Source organism: Geospiza fortis, unplaced genomic scaffold (assembly GCF_000277835.1).
Source record: "Geospiza fortis unplaced genomic scaffold, GeoFor_1.0 scaffold166, whole genome shotgun sequence".
Lineage (NCBI taxonomy): Eukaryota > Metazoa > Chordata > Aves > Passeriformes > Thraupidae > Geospiza > Geospiza fortis.
The window spans coordinates 11,258,526-11,283,175 of record NW_005054310.1 but is presented as its reverse complement, the minus strand read 5'-3'; the positions used below and the strand labels follow the sequence as shown (position 1 = coordinate 11,283,175).

Genomic DNA, 24,650 nt, shown 5'->3' with positions numbered 1-24,650 from the left:
CATGTCTTTCCAAACTACTCTGTGATGTGAAAAAGCAAACAGCAAACTGGGACGATATAGAGATTAACCTAAAAAGCAGCACCCAATAAAACTAGAACACTAATGTAGACACAACAATGCATGTGGAAATTTTAAAGTAAACTGCTAAAAAAATTGATTTCCTCTGGTAGCCTTCAAAGACATGAAGCATCAGGAGAGAAACAAAGAAAAGATTAGGAAAATTATGCAGGATTATAGAAAAGTCACTAGAGGAGAACAAAGACTGAGAAAGCGTTAGGGGAAACAAAGGATACATCAAATCCAGAGGGAGACAGAGCAGTACATGAAACACACAGAAAGCTGGAGACACATACATAGAGCCTACAGGGAAAGGGTGTAATAAACAATTTGAGGGAAATTGTTGGGGGGGGGGGGGATGGAGGAAAAGGACAGAAGAGAGTAAGAAAAAAAATTACCTATTAATGTTGTACACTGACCTCACAGAATAGGAAATTGGTTTAGAACCTTACAGATCTAAACAAGTCACACATATTTTTTTCCTCCTCTTATGTAAACATTTCAAGGGAGTAAGAAATCATAAATACCTGTGGACATCTGGCTGCGCTGTAGCAATCTCCAGCTGTAGCAAATGGTACTGCTCTCCCAAGTATAGTCTGAGCAAAAAGAAAATCTGTAGCTAGAAAACAGAAAATTATTCAACACTAACTGTTGCTTTTGAAGTTCAGGGGGAAATAGGGAAAAGTGTGAACATGGGTGTTTTATTATTTCATTGGGTGGGGTTTTTTGTTTGTTGTTCCCTTGGAAAGGAAGGCTGTATGTTTTGATTTGACAAACAATGGTTTGAATTTTGGTTATTGCACCAAAAGGCCAGATTTCACTCTGAGATATGAATGGGTTGGGAGGAAGGTGAATGTGCACCTGGACACTACACTAGGTGATCTGGGCCAGCTTGCCAGTCTCAGGCAGTGAATCTTGAAGCACTGCAAGATTCACTGTCCACTCATTTAGTGTCTGCCAAGGTCTGAGAAGGGACTAAGCAGAGCAAAGAAACAAGATTCCACAAAAAAAAAAAGCTGTGGACTAAAATAAAATTAAATAATGGGAACAAAACCTTAGAAAATGAAGGTAGTTGACATAAAAAATATGAATCTGTGAGATTCATGCCACTTGACCACTTGGGACTTTTTTTTTTTTTGACATTGAATTCTTAACTTAAATAAGAGTTTTGTTTGCGCCAAGGTAGCACAGCTGGATCTGTAAGTGGATCAAAATAGTAATTTGGCAATTGTGACCACATACAATTCCAATAGAATGCTCAAATCGGCTAAAACTAACAAAATGCTTACTTTTAATTTGCATAGAAGCCACATCAAATCTTATTTTGCTAAAAACCGTGAAGCCAGCTGCAAGGTAATCATTTCGACAGGCACAGTCTTGCCTTCTGCTTCCATTGAAGGGACATTCATATGGATTCTGCAACCTAAAGAACAGCAAACATTTAGTTTTCATTTTGAGATTTTTTCTTAATATCATAGTGAAAAATAAGTGTACTGCACTATGCCACATAAAAACATTAAACAACCTTTACTGAACAACAAGCTCAGCTTTTAATCTTGGCTCAGCTGAAATGCTAATGTGGATCAAAGTCATTTCTACCAAAGTCAAGGCAGAAAAAAATACAGTAATTTAGTACAACTAACATAATTTCAGGCTGGAAGTATCCATATTTTTGTATGTGTGCTCACATTCCTGTATATTTAAAACAGAAAATCAAGGAAAAAAAATCCTACTCTAATTTCTCACAAAAAGTATTATTATCTTACTTTGGAAGGACTAAATGCACTTCATAAAGTTACAAAACCACTTCTGTACCTGTATCCATATACTTCAGAAAAGTTTTCTGCTTCACCTTTTACCAATGTCAAATATTCTTTGGGATTCTCTAAGTTCATGCCTGAGCAATAAATCTGGGAGAGAAAATGCAACCCTTTAGCAAAATTTTTATTAGAAGAGAGTTATCTCATAAAAATATGTACTAAAAAAACCTCATAAATATTAACAGTACCTTTATCATCCTTCCCTTAACGTTAAGTAGGTATTCACCATCCCTTCTCATCCCTTTTTTAATCTGCATATCTTTGCAGGTGGTAAGAATTTCACCTTCAAAATGAATGATTAAATCATATTAATATTTCAGGAACAGAGCTTACTTTTAGGACTTAATTTTCCATAATTGCACTCCAAATATATTTATAGCTTTAATATAAGTAACCTGGGAAAACATTAACTGCATAAAATCACAGCTATCACTTACATTCTTTCTCATGGCAGATCTTTCTGGCATCTGGTTTTAAATGGGGCAGGCACAAGTCACTAGATACGCCATTTTCAGTCATACACTCTACTGTTCTCTGCTTTATCCCCACTCCACAAGATGCTGAGCACTAGATATAGATAACCATTAAGACTTAATTTAGAAAGAAGCAAATAATTAGCATCATTACGTCAGCAAGTTTTTCTTGGCATTTATTCATGCAAGAGGCAGTTATAAAAATGAGTTTGCACATCTGTACTCACTTTAGTCCACTTCCCCACTGTCCAGGTAGCTGATTGTGAACATCCTTTGACGTTGCATCTGTAAATGTAGGGGGATGGCTGTACCGGGCACTCTGGGTACGCTACAGCCCGAAGGCCGCGCATGTGCCGCCCTTGCACAGAGTGGATTCCAACACAGTAGGGGATCCTCTGCTGGTGACCAAACCCACAGCTCTCTGAGCACTGAAATAAAATCCCCAGGCACAGACATCATGGCTGTGAAAGGTTCTGGGACGTTTCTGCAGAATTGCATTACAGGTTAGTCAGCTCTAAGCCTGTCATTGGAGGCATGCTGCCTTGGGCTGGAACAGCAGCGCACAGAAGTGAAGGTCTGCAACTGTTACATGTGCAAGGAGCCACAAAGCACCATGGTGCCCTTTTCTCAAAGGTTCCAGAGCCATTCCCTCTCAGCTGTGATACATGCACAGACACTCATTCCCTCTCAGTTGTGACCCATGCACAGACATGCACACGCAGGCAATGCAGATGTGCAAGGGAAACAAAGCACTGATCAAACACTTCATGGAAATCAAGGAAAAGCTTTTTGGTTACTTCAGCGAGGTCAGCTTGCAAGAGAGTTTCCTGGGAACCAGCAAAGGGATCCTATGGTAGGGGCAGCTCTCCTCTGGTTAGTGATCACAGGTCCTGGGTGGTTACGGGAAGACTCATAACAGCCTCTACAATAAGTCATGGCTGACTTGTAAGGTCAATGTGGAGAAAGTTTAGACATGTTTAAATGCAAATATACTTCTTCTCCACAAATGTTACCTAAATTTTACAGCAATATAACATTCTTAAATGTAAAGATATATAAAAGATGTGTGAGCAGTATAATTAGTGTACCTGTGACAGTTCTCCTGTGAGCACAACATATTTAGAGGGAGATACCCCGCAAGTTTTGGATGATGGAGGCTTTGTGGCAGGATCACAGAAACTGTCATCCACTTGGAGCTGGTTTTCATTCACACATTTTACTTTCCTGTATATCTCCTTTCTTCTAGATGATGTTGAACACTAAAAGTGAGAAAATTAATCACAGTTCAACTAGACATTTACAGAATGAAGTTACCTATAAGATTGGCAAACACCAGTAAAACCCAGACAGCAATACCCTTTGACATCTGCTATCAATGTCAGACTAAATTATTCACTGAATCAGAGTATTTTACTTTGTTTTCAAAGTACTTCTAATCAGCTGGGAAAAAAACAAAACAACCTGCATAGAATAACAATGACACAGTAACTGCTGGGTGAGACAGAGGAGAAAGTGAAAATGTCAAGCCAAGATAACAGGTTGAGTGTAAAAGCCCTTCCATATGAAAAGGAAAGAGACAGAAAAGGATTTCAGTGAAATATGAAAGGAGTAAGTTGGTCCTGAACACAAAACAAGTTGATCTTGAAAACAGAAGAGGGAGAGGGAGATGGACGGGGAGAGGGAGAGCCTTGAAAATTTAGCATGTCAGATTATTAATATGACACAAATGCGCAATTTTTTTTTTAATGTTGGAGAAAGGCTCTTCTGCACACCATTTCAGGTATTATACATAATTTTGGGTTTTTTTCTCTTCCCCAGATTTATATGTTTGCATGTTTGCAAAACTAACAGAAGTTATTAAATTTTTCGCATGTAGAAAATAGTAATTGCACCTTTAGAAATGACAGCTCTTTCCTGAAGGTATCTGTAAATATTTTAAATATGAAAAAGCATATTTGGTAAGAGAATGCGGAGTTTTATTTCCTTATCTTGCTTCCTCTTTGGTAGGAGTATAATGAGATTTATTTTGCTTCTTATCTTTTCTCTAACAAGAAAAGATGCTTCAAGTTTTTAAGATGTTTTAAATATTCCATACAGAACTTCTTATAAACACTGTTGTCCAAAGATTGTACCTCTGTGGTATTTACTTCCACATGACATTTCTTCTGCATTTCTGTTCTTAAAAAGCTGCTTTTTAAAAAGCTATTTCATAATAAGGATTTATTAAACATCTTATGCACTATGTAGAGAAGTATGTTGAGATAGTCCTGTCAATAAGTACCTGCTCAGAACTCCACCAGAGCTTTTGTCTACAACAGTAGACAAGCAAATCCTGTAGAGATTATAAAAAGGGAGTATAAATAAAGTCTTTGACATTTTTTGTCACTTTTGAAGTTTTGCAAGCCTGACCTTCAAAATTTCCAGCATGGTCATTTGCTATTCTGCAACATAAGAGCTACTAGAAATACATCCAAATGTGGGGGGGAAAAAAATTTAAAAAGAACAGAAACAAACTTATTGTGACATATTACATAACTTAGTGGAGTCATAGAGGTTAGAAACCTTACTTACTTTTTCCCATGCCTGTGCCAGCCAGTGGTGCTGAGGGCAGGGGGGCAGCTGGCAGTGCCTCGTGCTGGCGGGGCGCCGGTCACGGCTGCACAGGGCGTCACTCACCCGCCCCAGGCCTGACACCTGACAGGAGATGTCCCTTTGCTGAATCCCCACTCCACAGGATACAGAGCACTAAAATTGACCAAAATTAGTTGTGTCACTGTGAAATGAGACAGTCCCCAGGAGGGAGTACAGCTGTTATTAGAGGCTCTTAGGATATTATTAAGATAAACTTCACAGCCCTTGTGATAGGAGTACAACACCTGAAGAAATTTATGTTGAAAATGCAAAACTCGAATTAAAATGTTCTAAAAATACAGAAAAGAATTCAATCTGGGGTACTTAACAGAGCTCTCTACCTACCTTAATTCATGGTAGAGACAATCACTATAGATATGCAAAGCAAAAGTTTACATTTTTGCAAGATCAACTTTTGAAGCTTTGAGTTTATATCTTGTCTTTTTTAGAGACTGACAGTCTTGTCTGTTTTAAAATGCAAATACTACAACAAAAGAGAAAAAAGCTAAGTGTTTCAGGTGAGAAAATCTTGCAAAAAGTGTAATATTCTGAGGACACTATCTTTTGCAGGTCGTACTTACAATTTTGAACCCTGAAGAGCTTAAATGCCAAATGCCTCTTTTCCTTCTTCCTGGCCAAAGGAATTTCACCACACCACTAATGCCTGCTGAGATATACCTAATTCCCTTTTACCCTAGGCAGAAGCACAATTATGTCCCAAACCTTACCTAAAGGCCCAAGCCCAATCATAAAGTTCATATTGTTCTATCAAGCCTGGCCAAAATGTGGAGAGTGGTACTGCGTCCAATGTGGGGAATCTTGTGTTCAAAGAGTGAGTGAAAGACAAAATATTGAAATGTGCTCAGTTACACACAATTTTACAACAAGGTGACAGATATTTTATAAGACCAAACCAGGGAAAAGGCCAGTATTTGTGTCCACAAGCCCTTTTTTTGTCCTTTTCCCACAAACTTGGCTCCATTTGATACTAGTGAGTTCATTCCACAAGGTAAGAAGTAAACTTTAAAAATTTACTGTTAATTTACAAGGTAAGATGAAGAAAGTCTTAAGTAGCTATTCAGTACAAAATTCAGATTAGCAAATAATTTCAGTTTTCACGGACATTTATTTTTCATTACTCTTAAAAGAAAGAAAAAGAAACCACAATTAAGTACTTGCTAATTCGTTAATTTCATTGCTATGTGCATACTGACAATTTCTCCCAGTGAAGCAGTGTGTCATGAATATGATATTGTCTTGTATTTTCATGGACAACATAATTATGGAAGTTTTTACATACCTCTTTCCATCTGCTGGCCTTCCAAGAAGGACATCTTCCAGCTCTACATATTTTGTATGTTCGTGGTTTTTTCAAATGTTTGCAGTTGTCCTCTTCTATTTTCACTTGGAAGCTGTTAATGCAATGCACATCACGAAACTTCAAACCTTTTCCACAGGAGACAGAACACTGAAAAGAGAAGTGTTACTTCACTATTTTGCTAAAAATCTCAGAGCAATAAGAAAACCAGAAGAAGCTGTGGTCTCACTCAAAATGGACTCGGCCATTACAGGAGTTTCTGTCATATGCCACAACATCTGCTGTACATGTCTGAAATTTCTCTGTGAGCTCTCTCATACTGAGCATTACAGATCAGGTGCCAAATATCTCTCACATCTTCATTGATGTCATCATTGAGAAATACCTATGCTCAGCCATCCATATCCATGCAGGAGACAGCTTGATACTATGATCTCACAGGAACATGCTCTAGCAGCTGCTTCCAGCTGTTTTCACGTAGGCATGATGCTTATCACAAGCACCAAACACAGGAAATGCAATATCATGGCTATGTGTGTTTCTAGCTAGTAGGCTACAAAGTCATGTTTGCTTGGCAACTCCCCTCCACGAGCTTTGGGTATCTTATGGAATGTGGCAAATAGGCAAGAGAAGAGATATGAAGTAGACACCACCAGTTTTAGAGAGGTCCTTGGAGGCGTGGACTTGCCCCACCTCCTCCCCACTATCCCATTTTCTCCAGAAAGCTGCTACAATATACAGAGCTGGTTCTAGGACCTTCCTTCCTTCCTTCCTTCCTTCCTTCCTTCCTTCCTTCCTTCCTTCCTTCCTTCCTTCCTTCCTTCCGTGTCAAACTGTCAGCGCTGCAGGTTTGTTCTGTGAACCCCTCCCTGCCAGGGCACCCTAGCCAAGACTACAGCGTGCCTGATGGATCAGGCTCTGCTGGAGAAACGGCCATTCCTCTGCTGAACTGCTGGACTGCTGTCAGATTTCAGTGAGGTTTGATCAGTGAGGTTTTGATTCGTCACATCAGGGCCGTCCTATACACCTACAGAGTAGGGCTACAGGGCTTAGAGAGCTTTCAGTCAAACACGTCAATCATCTGAACTTCTTCCACATTAGGTGGCTACTCAGCTGATTTCTCTTGAACCATGAACAACGTGAGTATAACTACATTAGTGTTTCCTTCTCAAATATTGTCATTAATCCTCTTTACATCATCCTATTTAAAAGTTTAGATCAATGGAGACGAAGTTTTTTTTGTCTGGAAAGAGAACATGCTTAATTTGATCTAGGATTTCATCCATGCTTAATTTTATGCTTGAAAAAGCACTTCCTATGGGAAGATAATTAATTCAGGTAGAAAAATAATAGGACAATAAAAATTTAATTTTTAAGTGGATATGAAAAAAAAAATATAGACTTTCCTCAAAAGAAATGAAGATATTTCTCTTCCCTTTATGTCAAATCATCATCATCTACATCATTATCATTACATGCTAACTTAACAAAGCATTTTTGAATATATACATCTTCTATTTTCAGGAAATTAAGTTCAGGTCATTCAGCTTTCAGTACAAAACCTGGTAAATATTTGCCTGAGAACAACAGCTGGGTGAAAGTTTTTAAAATAGAGAACAAGCAGCTGTAATAAATTAATCTGCTAGGTAAGAAACATTTTTGTTTACCAGTTTGTTAAACAGAATCTCAGCTTACTCAATTGTCCTCAATATCACAAGGATTTCTATGTTTTTAAACATTTATATGTATACTCTTAACGGTTTAATTGAAAATGACACTGTACTTAAAATTAAAACTATGCAGAATGAAGCAATACATTTGTCACACATTAAAATGGGTGGCATATTTCTCTTATGCAACTATATTTACAAAAAGATAAGGGCACTGATTTGGCCACAGTTTGCCTTTTACATGTCTACTCTAAAATCTTAATGAAAAGAATGCCTGTTTCTAAATTAAATTATTTTGCTCTCAGCAAAACCCTTCAATATATATTTTTAAAATAATGTTCTTGTAGTTTTACAATTTATGTTTTATTAATTTGGAAAATACTTTAAGATAGTAAAATAACAAAAAATACCTGAAATTTTAATATATGACCAATGTAGGTCAGAAAACTTAAAATGTTTAAATCATATCCTTATAAAACCCTTTCAGAAGACTTAGCTCTGAATTCAGAGGATTTATTTATCAAAGCAGGCTGATAACTTGCACAAAAACTAAAATATTGTTACTATCTGATAATTGACTCTGCCTTCCCTTAAAGCTTTTTTCATGAATTTCAGACACAAACCATAGACATGAAGAACCCCTAAACTTTCAATGTTCTTCCCTTTAATTCTTTAGCAGGAAGTGAAGCATAGCTCACAGTTAATTAACCTCCTCCTATGATGTGTCAGAAAAATCCTACATGTCCTTCCTTCCTCAATGGCCTCCTCTGCAGAATAAATCAGGCTCCAGAGGGCTCCCAGGAGAGGCCCTGCGGGACAGCATTCCAGGCTGAGAGCTGCAACCAAAGAAAATCTCCTAAGAAGTCTCCACTTCAGGAGATGAGGCTACCACAACACAGAATAATCTCACAGCAGGTCACAGTCTCACTCCGATTTGTTGCCCTCAACATTAAGTACTAGGACAACACTTTTCACATCTTTGTTTATATACCTTGCACAGATACATTGTATTCAACAGAAGTTTTATTTATTGTACAGGGCTCATGGTTGCTAACAGCAATAGACTATGCATTATGCATTATCTTATCCTGCATCCCAGCTTTAGAAAGATCTTCCCATATCTCTACTCACTAGATACAGCGTTACACGTTTACTTCTACACAGGCGAGAACTTGATCTGAATTTCTGTGGTTGGCCTGGTTTTTTTCTCTTGGTTGGTTCAAATTCAACTGAGTTATATCTCTGTTATATTTAAATGTCCTTATTTGATCTTTATAATTTGTTATTACTTCTAAAGAAAAACTAAAGATTTTTGTGTTAACTTATTAGAAGGCATAATTACCAGTTCCAGAGAAATGTCTCCTTATCTTTTATAAGGATGTTCTACTTACTTTTGTAATTAGAATACAGGAATTAAAAGAGGGAGTTCAGAAAGGAAAATACCAGCTTAGATGTTAAAAATAACAGAGGCTTTATGAACAGTTATTACAAATACTTCACTTAAATACTGTTTAGCTTTGATGACTAAAAGTAGCTGAAACCTAGGTATCTTAATGTAAAAATACAGAAACACATATGAAAGATACCTAAAATCTGAAGGCAGAAATTACTTTCAATTATTTTAAGAATGTTCGTATTTTTAAAAACTAAAAAATATAGGGAATATAAGTTGTCTTTTCTGTAATGTAACTTGTATAATTAAACTGATCTATTTTTTATACTGTTAACTCATATCAAGTAAATATCTTTACATGATATTTGAATAACTTTTAAATAACTTCTTCCAGGGCGATTTTCACTCCATATCAATTTAATGTTATGTTTAAAACTTAAAAAGACATGTTCAACATGTTGGGACTATATTAAAAAAACATTAAATGCATTAAATCCTTAAAAGTGCACAGAGACAATATTTCTGCATATAGATTTCCTATCTACTTTTTTCCCATATTCATCAAGATCTGATTCTCAGTTTACATGTATCCAAACCTTCTGCTGAATAGATCTTGCACTGAAAAAAAGGACTGTCACTCTGCAAGAAATGATTCACTTGCATCCTCTTATGGGTTTCAACTTAAGAGCTTTTCAGCTGGGGATTTTTTGTGGGGTTTTTTGTCTGTTTGTTTTTGTTGTTGTTTTGTGCTTTGGCTGGGTGTTTTTTTACTTAATTCATGAAAGAACACTGATATTTAATTAATTTTATTAATGTGGTTTTGCTCTGAAGGAATGAAACTCCTGATGCCTGTAAAATCTAGAAACCCCCACAGATATTAAGCATCTGTAAACTTCTGCTTAAATAGAATTGCCAAAACTTAAAAACAAATAAAGCACTAAACTAAGATGTGCCTCTAAGCAGCTTTGCTACAGCCAAGTGCTTGGGATACTGCATCTCCTGGAATTTCATGGAGCTACTCCTGCCCACTTCAGAGTGGTTCCACAGTGCCAGATTCCTACATCTGCTGCAGCGACCATCTCCCACCTATCACAGTGTGAGGAATAGAAACCTAAATATCTCGAAAGACCAGATCCTTTACAATTTCACTGAGACATCAAGAAAATTTAAGCAACTGATTTAAGGACTGTTATTCTTAAAGCCTTGCAAAAATATCAGTTACAGAAGCACCTAGATTGCCCTGAGCCACAGCCAAGAACCTTAAAAAAGTTATCTTAACAAGTGGTAACAGTCTAATTCTACATGCATGCACAATCTTTTTAACAGATTGGCCAGCTCAGTGCTTTACAAACCCATAAGGACAATTAACATCCTGAAAACAGATTTCCCTCTATTTCTAATAACAAGTTAAAGAAAGAAATTGCTCTAAGTGTACACTGAGTGCACAGCAGATGAGTGAAGCACATGGACAAACACAGTGATAGATGATATTTAGTGCTACTGAAGAGAAAATAAATGCTCCAATTTAATTTTTTTTAACCACATGAAAAAGCTAATACACTTGCCATGGATGTAGAAGACTCAGGATCATCAGTGGAAAGTTTCAGAAGGTACATTACTCTGTATGTACAGTATTCTCCTGAAATTTGATATATTCTGGCTTCATTCCTTAGATAACATATAAAAAAGAGTTCTTAATAGGATCACTTCCTCCCAAAGTGCTTTGGATTCATATGCAGGCAGGCTCAGCTGTGTTCTTTACTGCATAGTGACCCACCTTCAGCAAGAGAAGACTCTTCCAGCTCAATACACTGCTCATGGGAGACTCCTGACCAAGTAGGTAAGTGTTGCCTGTCCTCCATTACGGAGAACAAATAGCAAAGACAGAACACCAAATCACTCAAATGCCAAATAAAAATGTTTCATCAATATCAAATGGGGAATTCATTTCTGTAAAAGCACAGATCCTGCTCAGTTCCTAGAATGAAAATATAGATTACATAGAAGATCTGAGCGGTATTTGAAGTGCCTAAAGGCATCTAAATGCAGCTTACAGGGAGATGTCTTGCACTGACCTCTAACCCCACCAGTCAGTTTTTTCTTTAGAGAGCTGCATACTGAACACTGAGCCAAGACACCTGCCTGCCTGCCTGGCCTCCCCTCAGCTTCAGTCAGTAAGTGTCAAATTCTCACCGGTGCAGGAGCAAAGCCTTGTTCTGTGCTCAGGAAGCCACTCCCATCCTCTCAGTGCATCGAGCCCACAGCACATCTCTTACTAGGCTGAACCTTCCCCTCCACGAGCCTGTGATTCTTCTTAAAGCTCCTAAGGTGTTATTCACACTCTCTGTGGAATAAATTCCTCTCACTGCTTGGCGCCCACCCTGATGTGGTGGTGATCTTCTCAAGGCTTCACTCTCCTGACCAGGGAAAGTACAACTGCAGTAATTCTGACTGTTTGACCACCCTCCACTCAAACATGCTCCTTGACTACTTGAGCATGGACCTCACGGCTCAGTTTGTCTATAATGTGGTTTCATTTGTATGACATTCCACGCAATTGGAGGTTTATGGTGAGAGAGCACAATTTTCCATATATTTTCTGCAGATTAACCACATAGGAAGAAAAAAATCCATAAGAACATTAAATCTCAGAAGAAATATGAATATTTCCTAAAAAAATGCAAATTGAAAAAACTCCATCCTGTTAGCATTTTACACAGAAATTCTAGCACTTGTCTCAACATTGGATAAAGTAATATTTCCCATATGCCATGTTCTTTTAAAAACATAAATCTGCAGTAAAAGCTGGATTTAATTACAATTGTTCAAAGTCATTCCATAACACTGCTAACTAGGATTCATCTGTTTGTGTTTTCTTCATAGCAATAAAGTTCTGTAGGGATTAGCCTGACAAAACTCATGCTTTCTGTGGCACAGATGGACTCACAGACAGGCATGCCATCATCAGTTCGTACCAAATTAGGGCTCTTTCTGCAGCAGACATGCAACTTCACTAAAAGCTTTTTGATGCTTTTGCTATTATTATTTCACTGAAAAGTTGAAGACCTCGCCTTATTTCGTGAATTTCCATGACCTTTTCTTTATAGGAAGTGCTTCGTGTAGTTTAGCTGGTAGCCTAGGGGGCTTCTGAGTACTGAAAAACAGACCAGTAAATAGAAAGCATGTAATAACTTCTTTTTGTATTTGTATTAGATATATAGAGACTTAAAATATAAATGCATGATTAAAAGATGATAGAGGTAATTTTCTTCACAGTAGCTAGTGCAAGCTTTTGCATTTGTGTTGAAAACACATGGATATTTTAGTTATTGCTGAACAGTGTCACACAGCATCAAGGACAGCGGGGAAGCTGGAGGGGCAAAAGTTTTGAGGGGACACAGTCCAGACCAAGTAATGTCATGGTCAGCAATAAAAGCTGAGAGAAAGCAGGAAGGAGAGGCATGTGGGAGATTGCATTTGTCTTCCCAAAAAATGATCATGCATGATGTAGCCCTGCTTTTCTGGGGATGGTTGAACACCTGCCTGTCCATTGGAAGTGGTGAATGAATCCCTTGGTCTGCTTTGCCTGTTGGTGCAGCTTTTGCTTTACCTATAAAAATTACTTTGTTTAACCCATGAGTTTTCCTACTTTTAACCTTCCCATTCTTGCCCCCATCCCACCAAGGGGGAGGGAGGGGGTGGTGGTGTGGTGTTCAATGCCTACATGGGCTAAGACAAAACAGCAGCACTAAAAAAGAATAAAATATATTATAAATGTTAAAAGGTATTTTCTTCCTTTTTCCACCTTTTTTTCAGTCAGGGACTTTTGTGACTGGACAGGAAGTTCAGTTTAAAATGGGATTAAACATGGTAGTTGCTTGAGTTGTCTGGCAAACTGCATTTTGATGATCTCTAATTGGCCCAAAAGCCTGTTTGGACTCTTTTAATATTCTAGAAGTAGAGTGGGATCACAACTGCACAATTAATAAAACAATATTTTGAGCGTTGCCAAGTCGAGAATTGCTTTCAACTTTTCATTTGCTGTATTAGAACTAGATCTTCTTTGTCTGCTTCCTCTGCTTGCTTCCCCTTCCCAGGGGTTTTGGCAATGCTTGAGCACAATATGCATTTTTCAGATAAAAGCACTCAAAGAGTTGTTTGTTGCTTTAAGTGTGTTGACAACTGTTAAGAAGCAACACAGACTCTGTAATTAAATCCTACTGAATTAGCTGATTCAGAGTCAGTAATTCTTTGCTAAAACAAGTACAAACATTTATGCCATTAGCTCATACACCCAAAAAGGACCAAGGATCAAACATACCATCACTCCTGAGAAAGAGTGGATTGAACTCCAAGAAATGTGTGTATTATTTACTGTTACATCTAAGTTAAACCTATGTCAACTACAGAACGTACACTGAAGAATTTTTAAGTTCTGTCTTTGAGTATGGCTTGATTTCAAAAGTTCAGTGTTATATCACATTTCACTGATGTTCAGAAGATATCTTGATTAAGTCCTCCTTCCATCTGCAGTCTATAAGTCTGCTTTGCCACTTTTCTGACTGTGTTTTGCAGCTATAGAAATGGAATGGAAGAAGGCCAGGCTAAGAAGGACCTACAGGCATCATCCAATCCACAATGCTGCTCAGTTTGAATCAGCTATACACAGACCATTCCTGACAGCTGTTTGTCACTCTTGTCTTCAATAACAGGGATGCTACACCCTCACTTGCATGAAGTTCATATTTTGTTCTTTCCCAGACTTTAGGCAGAGGGAGGTCAAAAAGGTGGATATTTTTCTGTTCAAGCTCTACAGTGAGACTTCACAGTGCAAGCTGCCAGCTCTATGCCACAAAAAAAGGCATACTTTTTACCTGTTGCAAGTACCATCACCTAAAAAGTACAGATTTAGATTATCTGTCCTAGACTGAACCCTCAATGTACCTGTTAGAGCTGCCTGATAGTCCTTTCTGAATCCTTGTTAAACCTGGGTTATGGTTCCACAATCACCATGCCTCACCTTAATTATTAAGAAAAATTTTTACAGACTCTGAAATTCATTTTTAACCCCAGATCCTTATACATTCAATATACGCAATATATTGCTGTGAGCTGTCAGGATATTTTTACGAGGAAACGTAGGCAAGCTTAAGAGTCCCAGAGCCACTTTATTCTAACATATGAAGAAAGCCTTCCTCTGTGACCCAAGTTATTTATAACTAGATTCTTCAGATTGCAATCATGTCTTTCTAGTTAATGTCTGCCTAAACTTCATCCAGAAAGTATCACTGGATATTATTTTTGCATCAGAATTGCAGTACTTAAGATAACACCTCTTCTGTATTCAGATAGCTTTCGAGTACTGCTCTGGGTTAAATATAAAGTTATAAGTTATATTTATAAACTTATTTGTAGTGCTACTTCAAAAGCATATATTTGAAACCATCTTTCAGGACACTTCCCCAGCAATTTCACCTCAATTAGTTGTAATTAATAAAAAAAAAATCACAAGTGTGGTGTAGTGTACATGACTTTTGTAATGGAAAGTACTGTTGAAGGTCAGTTCTCATTTTTTATGAGGAAAATTTTAACATTTACTTTTCAGAAGCCATTCTCTTCAGCACAGCAGCTCAGGAAGGACGGGCCCTGTGCAAAGGAACTGCCATTACCTACTGCCCTGAGTGGAATGGACCAGAGGACAATCCACTCCAAGTGTCATCATCTAATATTGGAATTTTTAAACTCAGAAACAAAGGAAGCCAGTGATCCTTTTCTCTAGTCAGCCCAAGAGAAACTTCTACTTTTTTCTCCCTTTCAGTCTACCTACATATTCTGGCTGTGTAACAAGAGGAGAAGCAGGCACACACCAAGTTTCTACCATCCACATTGTTTTCTGAGGCTTCCAGGTGTGTACTGGGCATGTTAACACCAGAGTGCACTGCAGTACAACCTCACAGCCATTTGCAAGTGGCAGCTGAGCACAGAGACTGCCACAGCTCTCTGAGGTCATCTAACCTGGCCACTGTCCCCAGCCATACCTTTTCTGTCAGGATTGAGCACTATATGCTCCATGAAAAAACTGCTTCTATTGGACTCTTTTTTAGATAATTTTGTTTCAACTTTCATAACCATTTTCCAAGCATGCTGAAGTATATCTATTTAACAGATGAACATAAACGAGAAGTTACATACATCTACATACAAACACAGAAAAAGCAGGAATGATGGGGGAATAAAGAGGATTAAAGGCAGATTTTAGGCTTGATATGGATAACAGGAAGGAAAAACTGCTAGGAGAGGATATATCTGGCATCTACTAGGAATGTCCTATTCCTCATAAAGACATCCTGACTAAAACAAAGTCAGAACCATCAGCACATCCATTGAAAGTAAAAGTATTTCACGTCTGAAGAAGCCACACTCTGCTGATGATGCTGAGAAACTTTAGATGATATTTTTTTAAGTTGACACCACATGGTCTGAATTCTTTTGTCCAGTGCAGCTGGCAGTATCCTCACTGCCAGAAAATGGCAATCTGCCTGGATGTCAGATGAACAACCATACTCTTTGCAGCTGTTGGAAAAAATCAAAACCAGAACCCTTGAGATTCCACTTAATGATTATTTACAGCATGTCTTTTATTCATTCCAGTTATATTTGTGAGTAAGTCTTAATTTGGCCTACCTTTCTGACATCTCAAATACTATGCATTTCTCCAAGTTCAGAACAAATAAAACAGATGACCAGGTCCTTCTCTGAAAGCCCTATCATGTTTTTCCCCCTCAGGATGAACACCACTATTCTGCCCATCACTGCCTAAAGCCCGAAACCCTTCTTGATGCCAACTACAGAGCATTTGAAAACCAGACCATGCTCGTGGGCAGACCAACTCCCCATGAGTTATGATGCTCAGCTCCCCACCTACTGTGATACTCAGACAGGCTCCACTGTGCTTTGTATTCCTACGCTGTCTCCATGTTTTCATAAATGAGACTGAGCTTTTCCAGCCAGCAACCTTCTCTTTGTTTTACCTACATGACTCATATAACACTATAAGACTTTCAAACAAGCTTTTAGCTATTACAATAACACAAGAACAATGGCTTATGGAGATGTTAATGTAGGTGGAAATTTAAAAATAATAATCCCATTTTCATGAATTCTCATGCAACAGTGGTGATACATTATATTTGCTATCTCATTTACCTCCTCCTTTATATATTCCATTTCATGTCTCAATTACAGTAAAAATTGAATTATCTAGTTATTCTTCCTGTCTTCCGTGCTCTTGATTTGAGTCTTCTTTGTCTGGTTACCACCTGAGACTTAGGAAACCAAGAGGTACTTCCGCCTCCTTTCAGCAGTCATTTGTCAGGCTCAGCTACCACATGTACAGTCTTAAATTTGTCACTGAAGGTTCTGTATGTATCTATGCTAGAAACTTTACCATCAGCCCTCATTCAAGCAACACTGAAACTATCATTCATGATGGTACACATTAAAACAATGAGAAGTGTGATCAGCTTCTTATTTGCTGGGAATGAGAGAACAAAAAAACTACTGTGTTCAGCCAGCACTCCTGCAGCAGCTTATCTGGTATGTGTACCTTTTATCATCTTTCAGTTGAATGACATATACAACAGACTGAGACAAATCACAATTAAAAATACAGAAACATTAGTAAATTAAAAAAAATGAAAAACCAACACTCTCAAAAAATAATTCTGCCTTACCTTTCCTTCTGAAATCAGTGGCAGTCAGGAACAGAGCTAGACTCTCACTAGGTCTTTTTGAAAATCTAATCTACAAGTATAAATTTGTGTCACATTTACAAAACTGCAGTCCTGCCCTGTGCCTTTGATACCTTCTGCAAGAGCTTCAAATGGGCACTTTCACCATTACAGCATCACAGACATCAAATTGCTGACTTGGCCAGACTTCAGCAAGAATCATCTTTCTGCACCCTACAGCCATGAAGCACTAGTAACACTTATAAGCAATTACATGAAAGCACTGTAGGCAGTGAGTAAAGTGCAAGCATCAAGAAAGAAGGTTGGCAGAAATGGAGACAGGAGACCTTAAGGAAATCCACCATGAGAAAAAGAAATGCAGGGGCTTCTCTGTTTTAAAGAAAGGATAAATTTCCGGACACATTTTTCAAACAGAGAATAACAGATGTATCTGTGTCCATCCAGCAGCTGTGTTGAAAAACCCCCATGAAAACCAAACAGCAACCCAAAATTAGTCCATTTATTGCTTCCAAAAACTGGACACAGTTTAGCAGACTCTATCACAGGTAGTTTCACCTCCAGCCTCCTGTGAAGCTGGGGAAAACCAAACAAATGCACAGGAATGACATAATCTGCACTCTCACTGAAAAGTATCTTTGGCCCCCTGAGAGGGATATTTTGTTCACAGGTCTTCACAATAAAAGTTGGAGCACATTTTTAATATGATGGAGGACAATATTATGGAAGCTACATTTCCACAAAGGGGTTGCACAGTTAAAAAGCCTTTTCTTGTAATATTTTAACTATTTAAAACTTCATTTTATTATCTTAAGGGATAGGGCCTTTTCAATTAACCAGTTAGAAAAGCAAGTAGACATAAGACAGTTTTACAGCAGTAGATGAATTAGTTTCAGCTGAGTTCACAAAAAATCTGAAAGTGACCAAAAGAAATGCTGGATCCCAGCAAGTGCAAGCTCTGATTTATCATTTTTCATCATGTTAGCAACAGCAAAACAGTCTGAGCAAAACAGCTCAGAAATTAAAGGATTGACACATACATAAGCTCTGTGTGCCTTTCTGCTCTATAAAAACATCATATCACATTGATTTTTTCATTTTATTAAAATCTAAGATTTTTTATTTAAACTTTAAAAACCTTGAAATAAAAAGCAGTATGTGCTGGCACAATATAATATTGTCAGAAATTTTTTAAACTCAGAAGCATAAAAAATACAATGATTTCTATGACACAACTAAATCTAACTGAATGAATTAACATCCCCCCAATTTATATTAAATATTATTTTAGCATGAAAATATGAGTATATTTTGCATGAGAAATGCAACATTTTACCTACCTTCACATGTTGAAATCCAGTTTCCTTTCAACCTAAGCCACTTTTCTGTATATTTTCAATTTACTAACAATATTTCCAACATTACATTTCCTGTACATAAATATGAGCAGGCATGGAAGCTTCTGAAGGACTGATTCAGCAGGGAATCTAAGTGTTTAATCCTGCTGTCACTGAAGGGAAAGGGCCACAAATGCTAGAACATACACTGATCAACAGAGCAGCCTGTCATAGGGGAGTCACCAGTCTCCCACAATTACTGCTTTTCAAAGAAAGAACTAGGAACTCATGCAGTACAGAACATTTTGTTAATTTCCTAACCCATTCCATGTAATAAAAATATTTATGTACTGACCCTCACAAATGTTTGAAAATGCTAATACTTTAATATATATTTAGTAACTTTTAAATCTGAGTTCCAAAACCACTTTGAACCAACTTTATGAGTTCTGGCTGGGGTTTTCGAAGCTGCCACACACACAGGCAGCTCAGAATGATTTTCACAAGGATTTGACCAACTAGAACCCTTCAGCTTTTCTGAAAGTTCTAATAAATACACCAGTAGCTTCGCATTCCTTTCATTCTCATTACATGGCTTATGTATTTAGGCATGGTATTATGCATTACCTGCTTCTTTTCCCCTTTCATTATATTCTGGTTGCTGGGGTTTTGCATTTGTTTGGTTTTTTGTGGTTTTTTTTAATGTTATTTCATTATTATTATTATTTACTGTTTTTTATTTTGACTGTGTCCCACTCCTACTTGTCCTCTTTCTAAGTGGAAGGTCTGAAAGTTCTGTGAGCTTCTTCCTGCCAAAAGTGTTTTAGGAATGTAAAAAACATGTTACGTCTTTGATATTAAGAGTTGAGCATTATATTGTGATCCCCATTCTTCTCTGTGTTTGTTCCACTAAGTGGGAGAGGACTGGGCCACAAAATTACAGCTCCAGCAAAAGATTCAGGAGCTTGGATCTTTCAGCTTTACCATCAAAGGCTATCTATCTATTTCAGTCCAGTTGGTCAATGGCATCAACACTGCTTGTGTTAGTAACAATTTTTTTTTGTGTTCAAATATAAGAGCTTTCCTCATGAAAACATCACTGTATTATGAAGTTAATATCAACACACAGATTAAAGAAAACCCTCACTTTCAGCAAAAGTGGTTAGTATCTGTCCCACCCTTTATTTTTTTAAGGGCTTTAAACATTAACATTCCTTAATAAAGAGCACAATAAATATAAACACAAAGCCACACAACATGCATGAAAAAGAAGGGTTAAAATGCAACTGTATTTCACAGACACAAGTCACAGTCATTAAATTAAATTATTACACATACATTATAACTTATTTATTATTTCAAGCTATACAGGCAACATAGCACCAAACAGGAGATTTTCCTCTCGATGAACATTACACAAATACTTTGATTTTGAATTTTGGAAACATATATTTTCTTTCATTTTTATCAGAATGACCTGAAATAAAATTCACTACCCCAAGACTGTTTTATGACATTATTTGGGCAGTGACATCTGCTATCAGTTATCTCTGATAAGGCCCCCCTCCCACTTCCAAAGTTTTAAAAAATGAATAGCAGATGCTAACATCAAGATTTCAGGCAGTGGGATATTAATTTAATGTGCTGTATTGGCAATGAGGTATTTTGAAGTTCAACATTAGGCAGCAGCAGAATTAGAGGTAAAAAACTGAAGGTGGTTTTGAAAACCAAGTTCACTGATTCTGAATTCCCTTTTAATATAAAAGATTATTTTTAAAGATATAAATACTTTTTACACATTAGAAAAAGTGAATGAAGGCACTTATCATACATAGCAAGAATTTTTGCATTAAAATGAAAACAAATAAATATTTTACATATGAAAGTTTGGCCTGCTTCTGCTCCTGGAGAAGTCAATGGGATGCCTGGCAGTAACAACACTGGAAGGGAACTGGGACTATTTCTAAAAAAATAGAATAATATACTTAAAAATTAATAGTAGATTTCTTCCACTACTGCAAAGATAGAATTACATCTAAATTGTTCTGGAGCAAGTAAGTAGAAAACTGAAGCACTAGAAAGACAGCCACTTTGAAGAATATTACATCATGTGTCTGAAGGGGAGTAAGGAATGGCAGTAACACATTTCTGAGATTTCAGGGTAACTCTGAAAATAATCAATTATTTTCATGCCTATTTTCTCTGAAACCACAAGTAATACTTGTGAATTACATATAAATCCTAAGAGTGAGGAAAGGAAAAAGAATGAAAACATTTATTTTATAAACATTTCAGACAAACAAAATATAATTATCTCTTGTAAGGAGCTATCTATTCTTTCTAAAGAAAGAAGGAAGGATGAGAACCAAACATATTTCAAGTTGGGACATATCTGGTTAAAATTTTCATGATAAAATTAGATAACTCCCAACACTCATATAAGAATTGATTGCCCAAATGAAATACAAAGCTTCCAAGGTAACATCAGCTATTACCACCAACCGCCTAAGCAGAAACCTTGCTGTTTGGTACCTGGATCTTCAAGCACTGAAAAAGTACACAGGGCCAAAAATAAGATCAAACTCCTAAACTAATCAAAATTCTTGTTGTCTAAAAATGTGAGCAAACTTTCCTCACTATGCAAAGCCTGAAGATATTGTTTTCCCATATATGAACAGCTTATTTTATTCCTCAAGTGTAATTTTGGCCCAAGCTTCCTAAAATCTTTAGAAAATATAAAAAAATTAAAGGAATAAACCTTTAAAATTTGAGATTTACTTTCCTCACACCCATTTGGACAACTGCAGGACCCAGGAACAGAGGAGCACACAGCCTTTAAGCTTTATGAGGGTCAGCTCCAGTAGCCACTGACAGATACTATAAAGTGTAACAGCCAACAGCTGCTAAACTGCACAAAGCATCAACCAAAATTCTGGCTTCAAATCATAAACTGAACCTTCTTTGCAAGGACCCTTTTGTGCATTTACAAGATATGTTTTATGTTAATTATGTTGTGTAAAATTAATCAGTAACTATAATAATAAAACAAATGTACTTTGAAAGGATACTACTAAAAGTCCTCTGTTCTCAAATATATAGGGATAGCTAGTGGACAAGTTAGAATCACAGAATCATGGAGGTTGGAAAAGACTTCCAAGATCATTTAGTCTTGCATAACAGTTTCTGCTTAGGTTTTAACACTGGAATACCACCTAGTAGACAGAAAAGCTCAATGCATTGCTCACCTGGCACAGAAATATTACTCAATAGTTCTGTGAAAAATATAAATAGTTATTTGTCTGGTTCTTGCAATCTTACAGAGACGGGGGAAGTGTCGATGTGACAGGCTTGAGGACTTCAGCAGCCAGAGAGCATCTAGTTATTAACAGTTCTCTATATTAGAGCGTATTTTATGCCAGAAATGTGTAAGATAAGCAGGGCCATGATCTATTGCCAAACTAAAAAATCACTAGTCAACCATGGCTAAAAAAAGCTGTTTGTACTAGGCTACAACAGGATTCCAGTGACTAAAGTTTTACTGCTCCTTCCTAATAGTCATCCTTAATGAATAAATTCTGCTCTGCTTAAACAGCAACAAAAAACAACTAAATCTCTATGTTGGCAGCATTCAAATTAGCTAAATTATTTAAATGACATCATATTTAATATGTGAGCCTGCTTTTATTTCCTGAATCTGCTATGTTTGCCTCTGCGGCATCAGATAGTGTGAGGAAATTAAATCTTTTATGGCTTAACCATAGAGCTTGCAATTATATATAAAATAGGCCTCTCTCTCTGATAAATAGAACTTAGATTTTGCAGGATTAAAATGGCTTTTTGTGTCATTTGAGAAATAAACCAACATGAAGATCTTTATAAAACTAAACCATACATAACATTTACAATTCAAGATCTTACAGGTAATCTATTAATGTAGGGCAAACTGAATTACTCAGGGAAGAAACAGGTTGTGAATAATTCTTGATGTAAAAGGCAAACAAACATTGAGTTCAAAATCAGTTGTATGCTGAACCCTGCTCGTCTTCTCAGCACCTGATGAATATTAATTAGCGAGTCACCACTAATTATTTGGAAAATGGCTAAATAAGATACTCTGGTGTTTGCTAAATACAAACCCTAAACTCTGCTTTGCGTAGTGGAAGAAAGAGATAACTGTGGTAAACAATTAAATCAAACTTACATTTTACAGTCTCTTTGCAATAAATTACAGCTTATATAGCATTAAAATTGTTATCATTGAAATCGGACTTTTTTTTTAATGCTGCCATATTAATTCAAAGAGACAAATTACATAATTTTATTAATAAAAAAATTCAAATAAGTGCTGTCCCAGACCATCTCTCAGGGATGTCAATGACAGGTTTTTTGCTGATTTTGATGGAACCAGAACTGGATCCAACCTCCTTTGATTGCCTTTATTCCCCTTAAAATTTAGCACAATAATCAATATTGTTGTCAAATTCACAGTTTGGGAATTGTAACGTGCTCTATACTGCAGAGCTTGCTATGATTACTTCAGTATGTTAATAATCTGCTAGTGGCAATTTTAAAGATTAATGGTGATTACAGTCGGCATTTTTACACATTAATGGACAGCGACATGTAGACAATAACATATTATAATTACATACAAAATTATACATAGATAACTTTAATTAGTCCCTGTTTTAAAACCACTAATATAAACTTTTATACACAAATGTACAAGTAATACGGAGCAAAATGTTTGATGACAGAATATAATAGACATGGATGTGAGTCATTTTATACTTAAATATACTATAGGAAAAAAGTTATGCATTAAAAAGTTTAGGGTGTTTTTGCAATTATAAATATGTAGATAATACTACAGCATAATTTACAGCATGAACTCGTAAATTTAAACACATATCAAATTGTAACCCTTCCAAATGGAGCACCTATTAGGTACTGTTATGAGTTATGATGATTTCTGGTAATTTTCAATATACTCTCTCTGATGTTTTACAGACCATGATATTGTTCCCGCTGAAGGAAATGGCTGCTTCTTATTCAATTCTATGACTGCAGGAACAATTTCTTTATAAAACTACATTGACTATATTCCACCTGCATTATTATTTCATCATTATCAACTTTAAAAAATGACATAAAATCTTTTAAAAGACATGGGGAAATAGAGTGACAGAAAGAACAAGAAAGCAAAAAATATTATTGAATGCTATCGTACCAATTTCCACGGTCCCCGATGCCAAGAAACATCACCAGGGCAAGAATGCACATTACATTGTGCCATGTTAGGTGGCTTGTCTAGAATTTCACAGTTTTGATCACCCAACATTTGGCCAGTGGGAAGCTGACAAATCACCAGTCTTGTCTTTATTCCATCTCCACAAGTCTGAGTACACTGGAACACAGAATTTTATATGCAATAATTGTTATTAACAGAGTCACCACATACCATCAAACCAAAATATATAACAATCATCAGTATATCATATTATTTACTCTGTCTATTGCCATATTCCCTGGACACTCTATTCAAGAATAAGGACCTAAAGTCTTATCTCATGTAATTCCCTCATCAAAACCTTTACCAAATGACACTTTTACGGTTTATAAAGTGATTTTCTGCAGAAAGTCCCAGTAACAGATACTCCATTAAGGAGAAGTAATTGTGAGAATAAATGTGCATGTATCTCTTTCTTTAATACAAGGAAAATATGGAAATTTTTCTTAAAAGTAGTTTTCCCTGCCAAACAGTGGCAGAACACTCAGATACTGGGCACACTTTTACACAGTCCGGTTTATACAGACCAAGTGTAAAATACTTATAGGATGTGTTTTCTGGGTTCAGTTAGCCTGCAATTCTTCAATACCAGTTCTCATTCCTAATGAGCTCTGAAAGTCAATCTATAATAGTTCAAATATTTTTATGGTATTCTCAATGATTCTAAATTAGAAAAAAACCTGTATAATCTGCATGAACTGTACCTCAAGTCTATGGCTATGGACAGAAAATAAATGACATTTAGACTGACCTTGAGAACTGAATGGCTAAATCTGGTTAAAGCAAGGAGAAAAAAGATAAAACAAAAAAGTCACTCAACCGATTTTTCTTCTTTTTTCTATTCCAGTAACTGATTTGCAAAAGTAAGAAAAGTGGGCAAGAATCACAAGAGATTAGATTAGAATAAATGCAA

The 24,650-nt window shown here is 36.7% G+C and overlaps 1 protein-coding gene across 1 annotated transcript in view; it reads right to left on the bottom strand.

The window, feature by feature from the left end:
• Positions 1-24,650, bottom strand: part of ADAMTS20 (ADAM metallopeptidase with thrombospondin type 1 motif 20) — an 85,590-nt gene that overhangs the window by 4,532 nt on the left and 56,408 nt on the right. Inside the window, exons 27-36 of the mRNA XM_005419307.2 lie at positions 23,678-23,854; positions 6,282-6,449; positions 4,922-5,095; positions 3,439-3,609; positions 2,578-2,778; positions 2,315-2,444; positions 2,066-2,160; positions 1,873-1,967; positions 1,347-1,480; positions 585-676 (exon numbers count right to left, since the gene is read on the bottom strand). Of these exons, the coding sequence (XP_005419364.1) occupies positions 585-676; positions 1,347-1,480; positions 1,873-1,967; positions 2,066-2,160; positions 2,315-2,444; positions 2,578-2,778; positions 3,439-3,609; positions 4,922-5,095; positions 6,282-6,449; positions 23,678-23,854 (1,437 nt within the window). The remainder of the gene's footprint in view (positions 1-584; positions 677-1,346; positions 1,481-1,872; positions 1,968-2,065; positions 2,161-2,314; positions 2,445-2,577; positions 2,779-3,438; positions 3,610-4,921; positions 5,096-6,281; positions 6,450-23,677; positions 23,855-24,650) is intronic.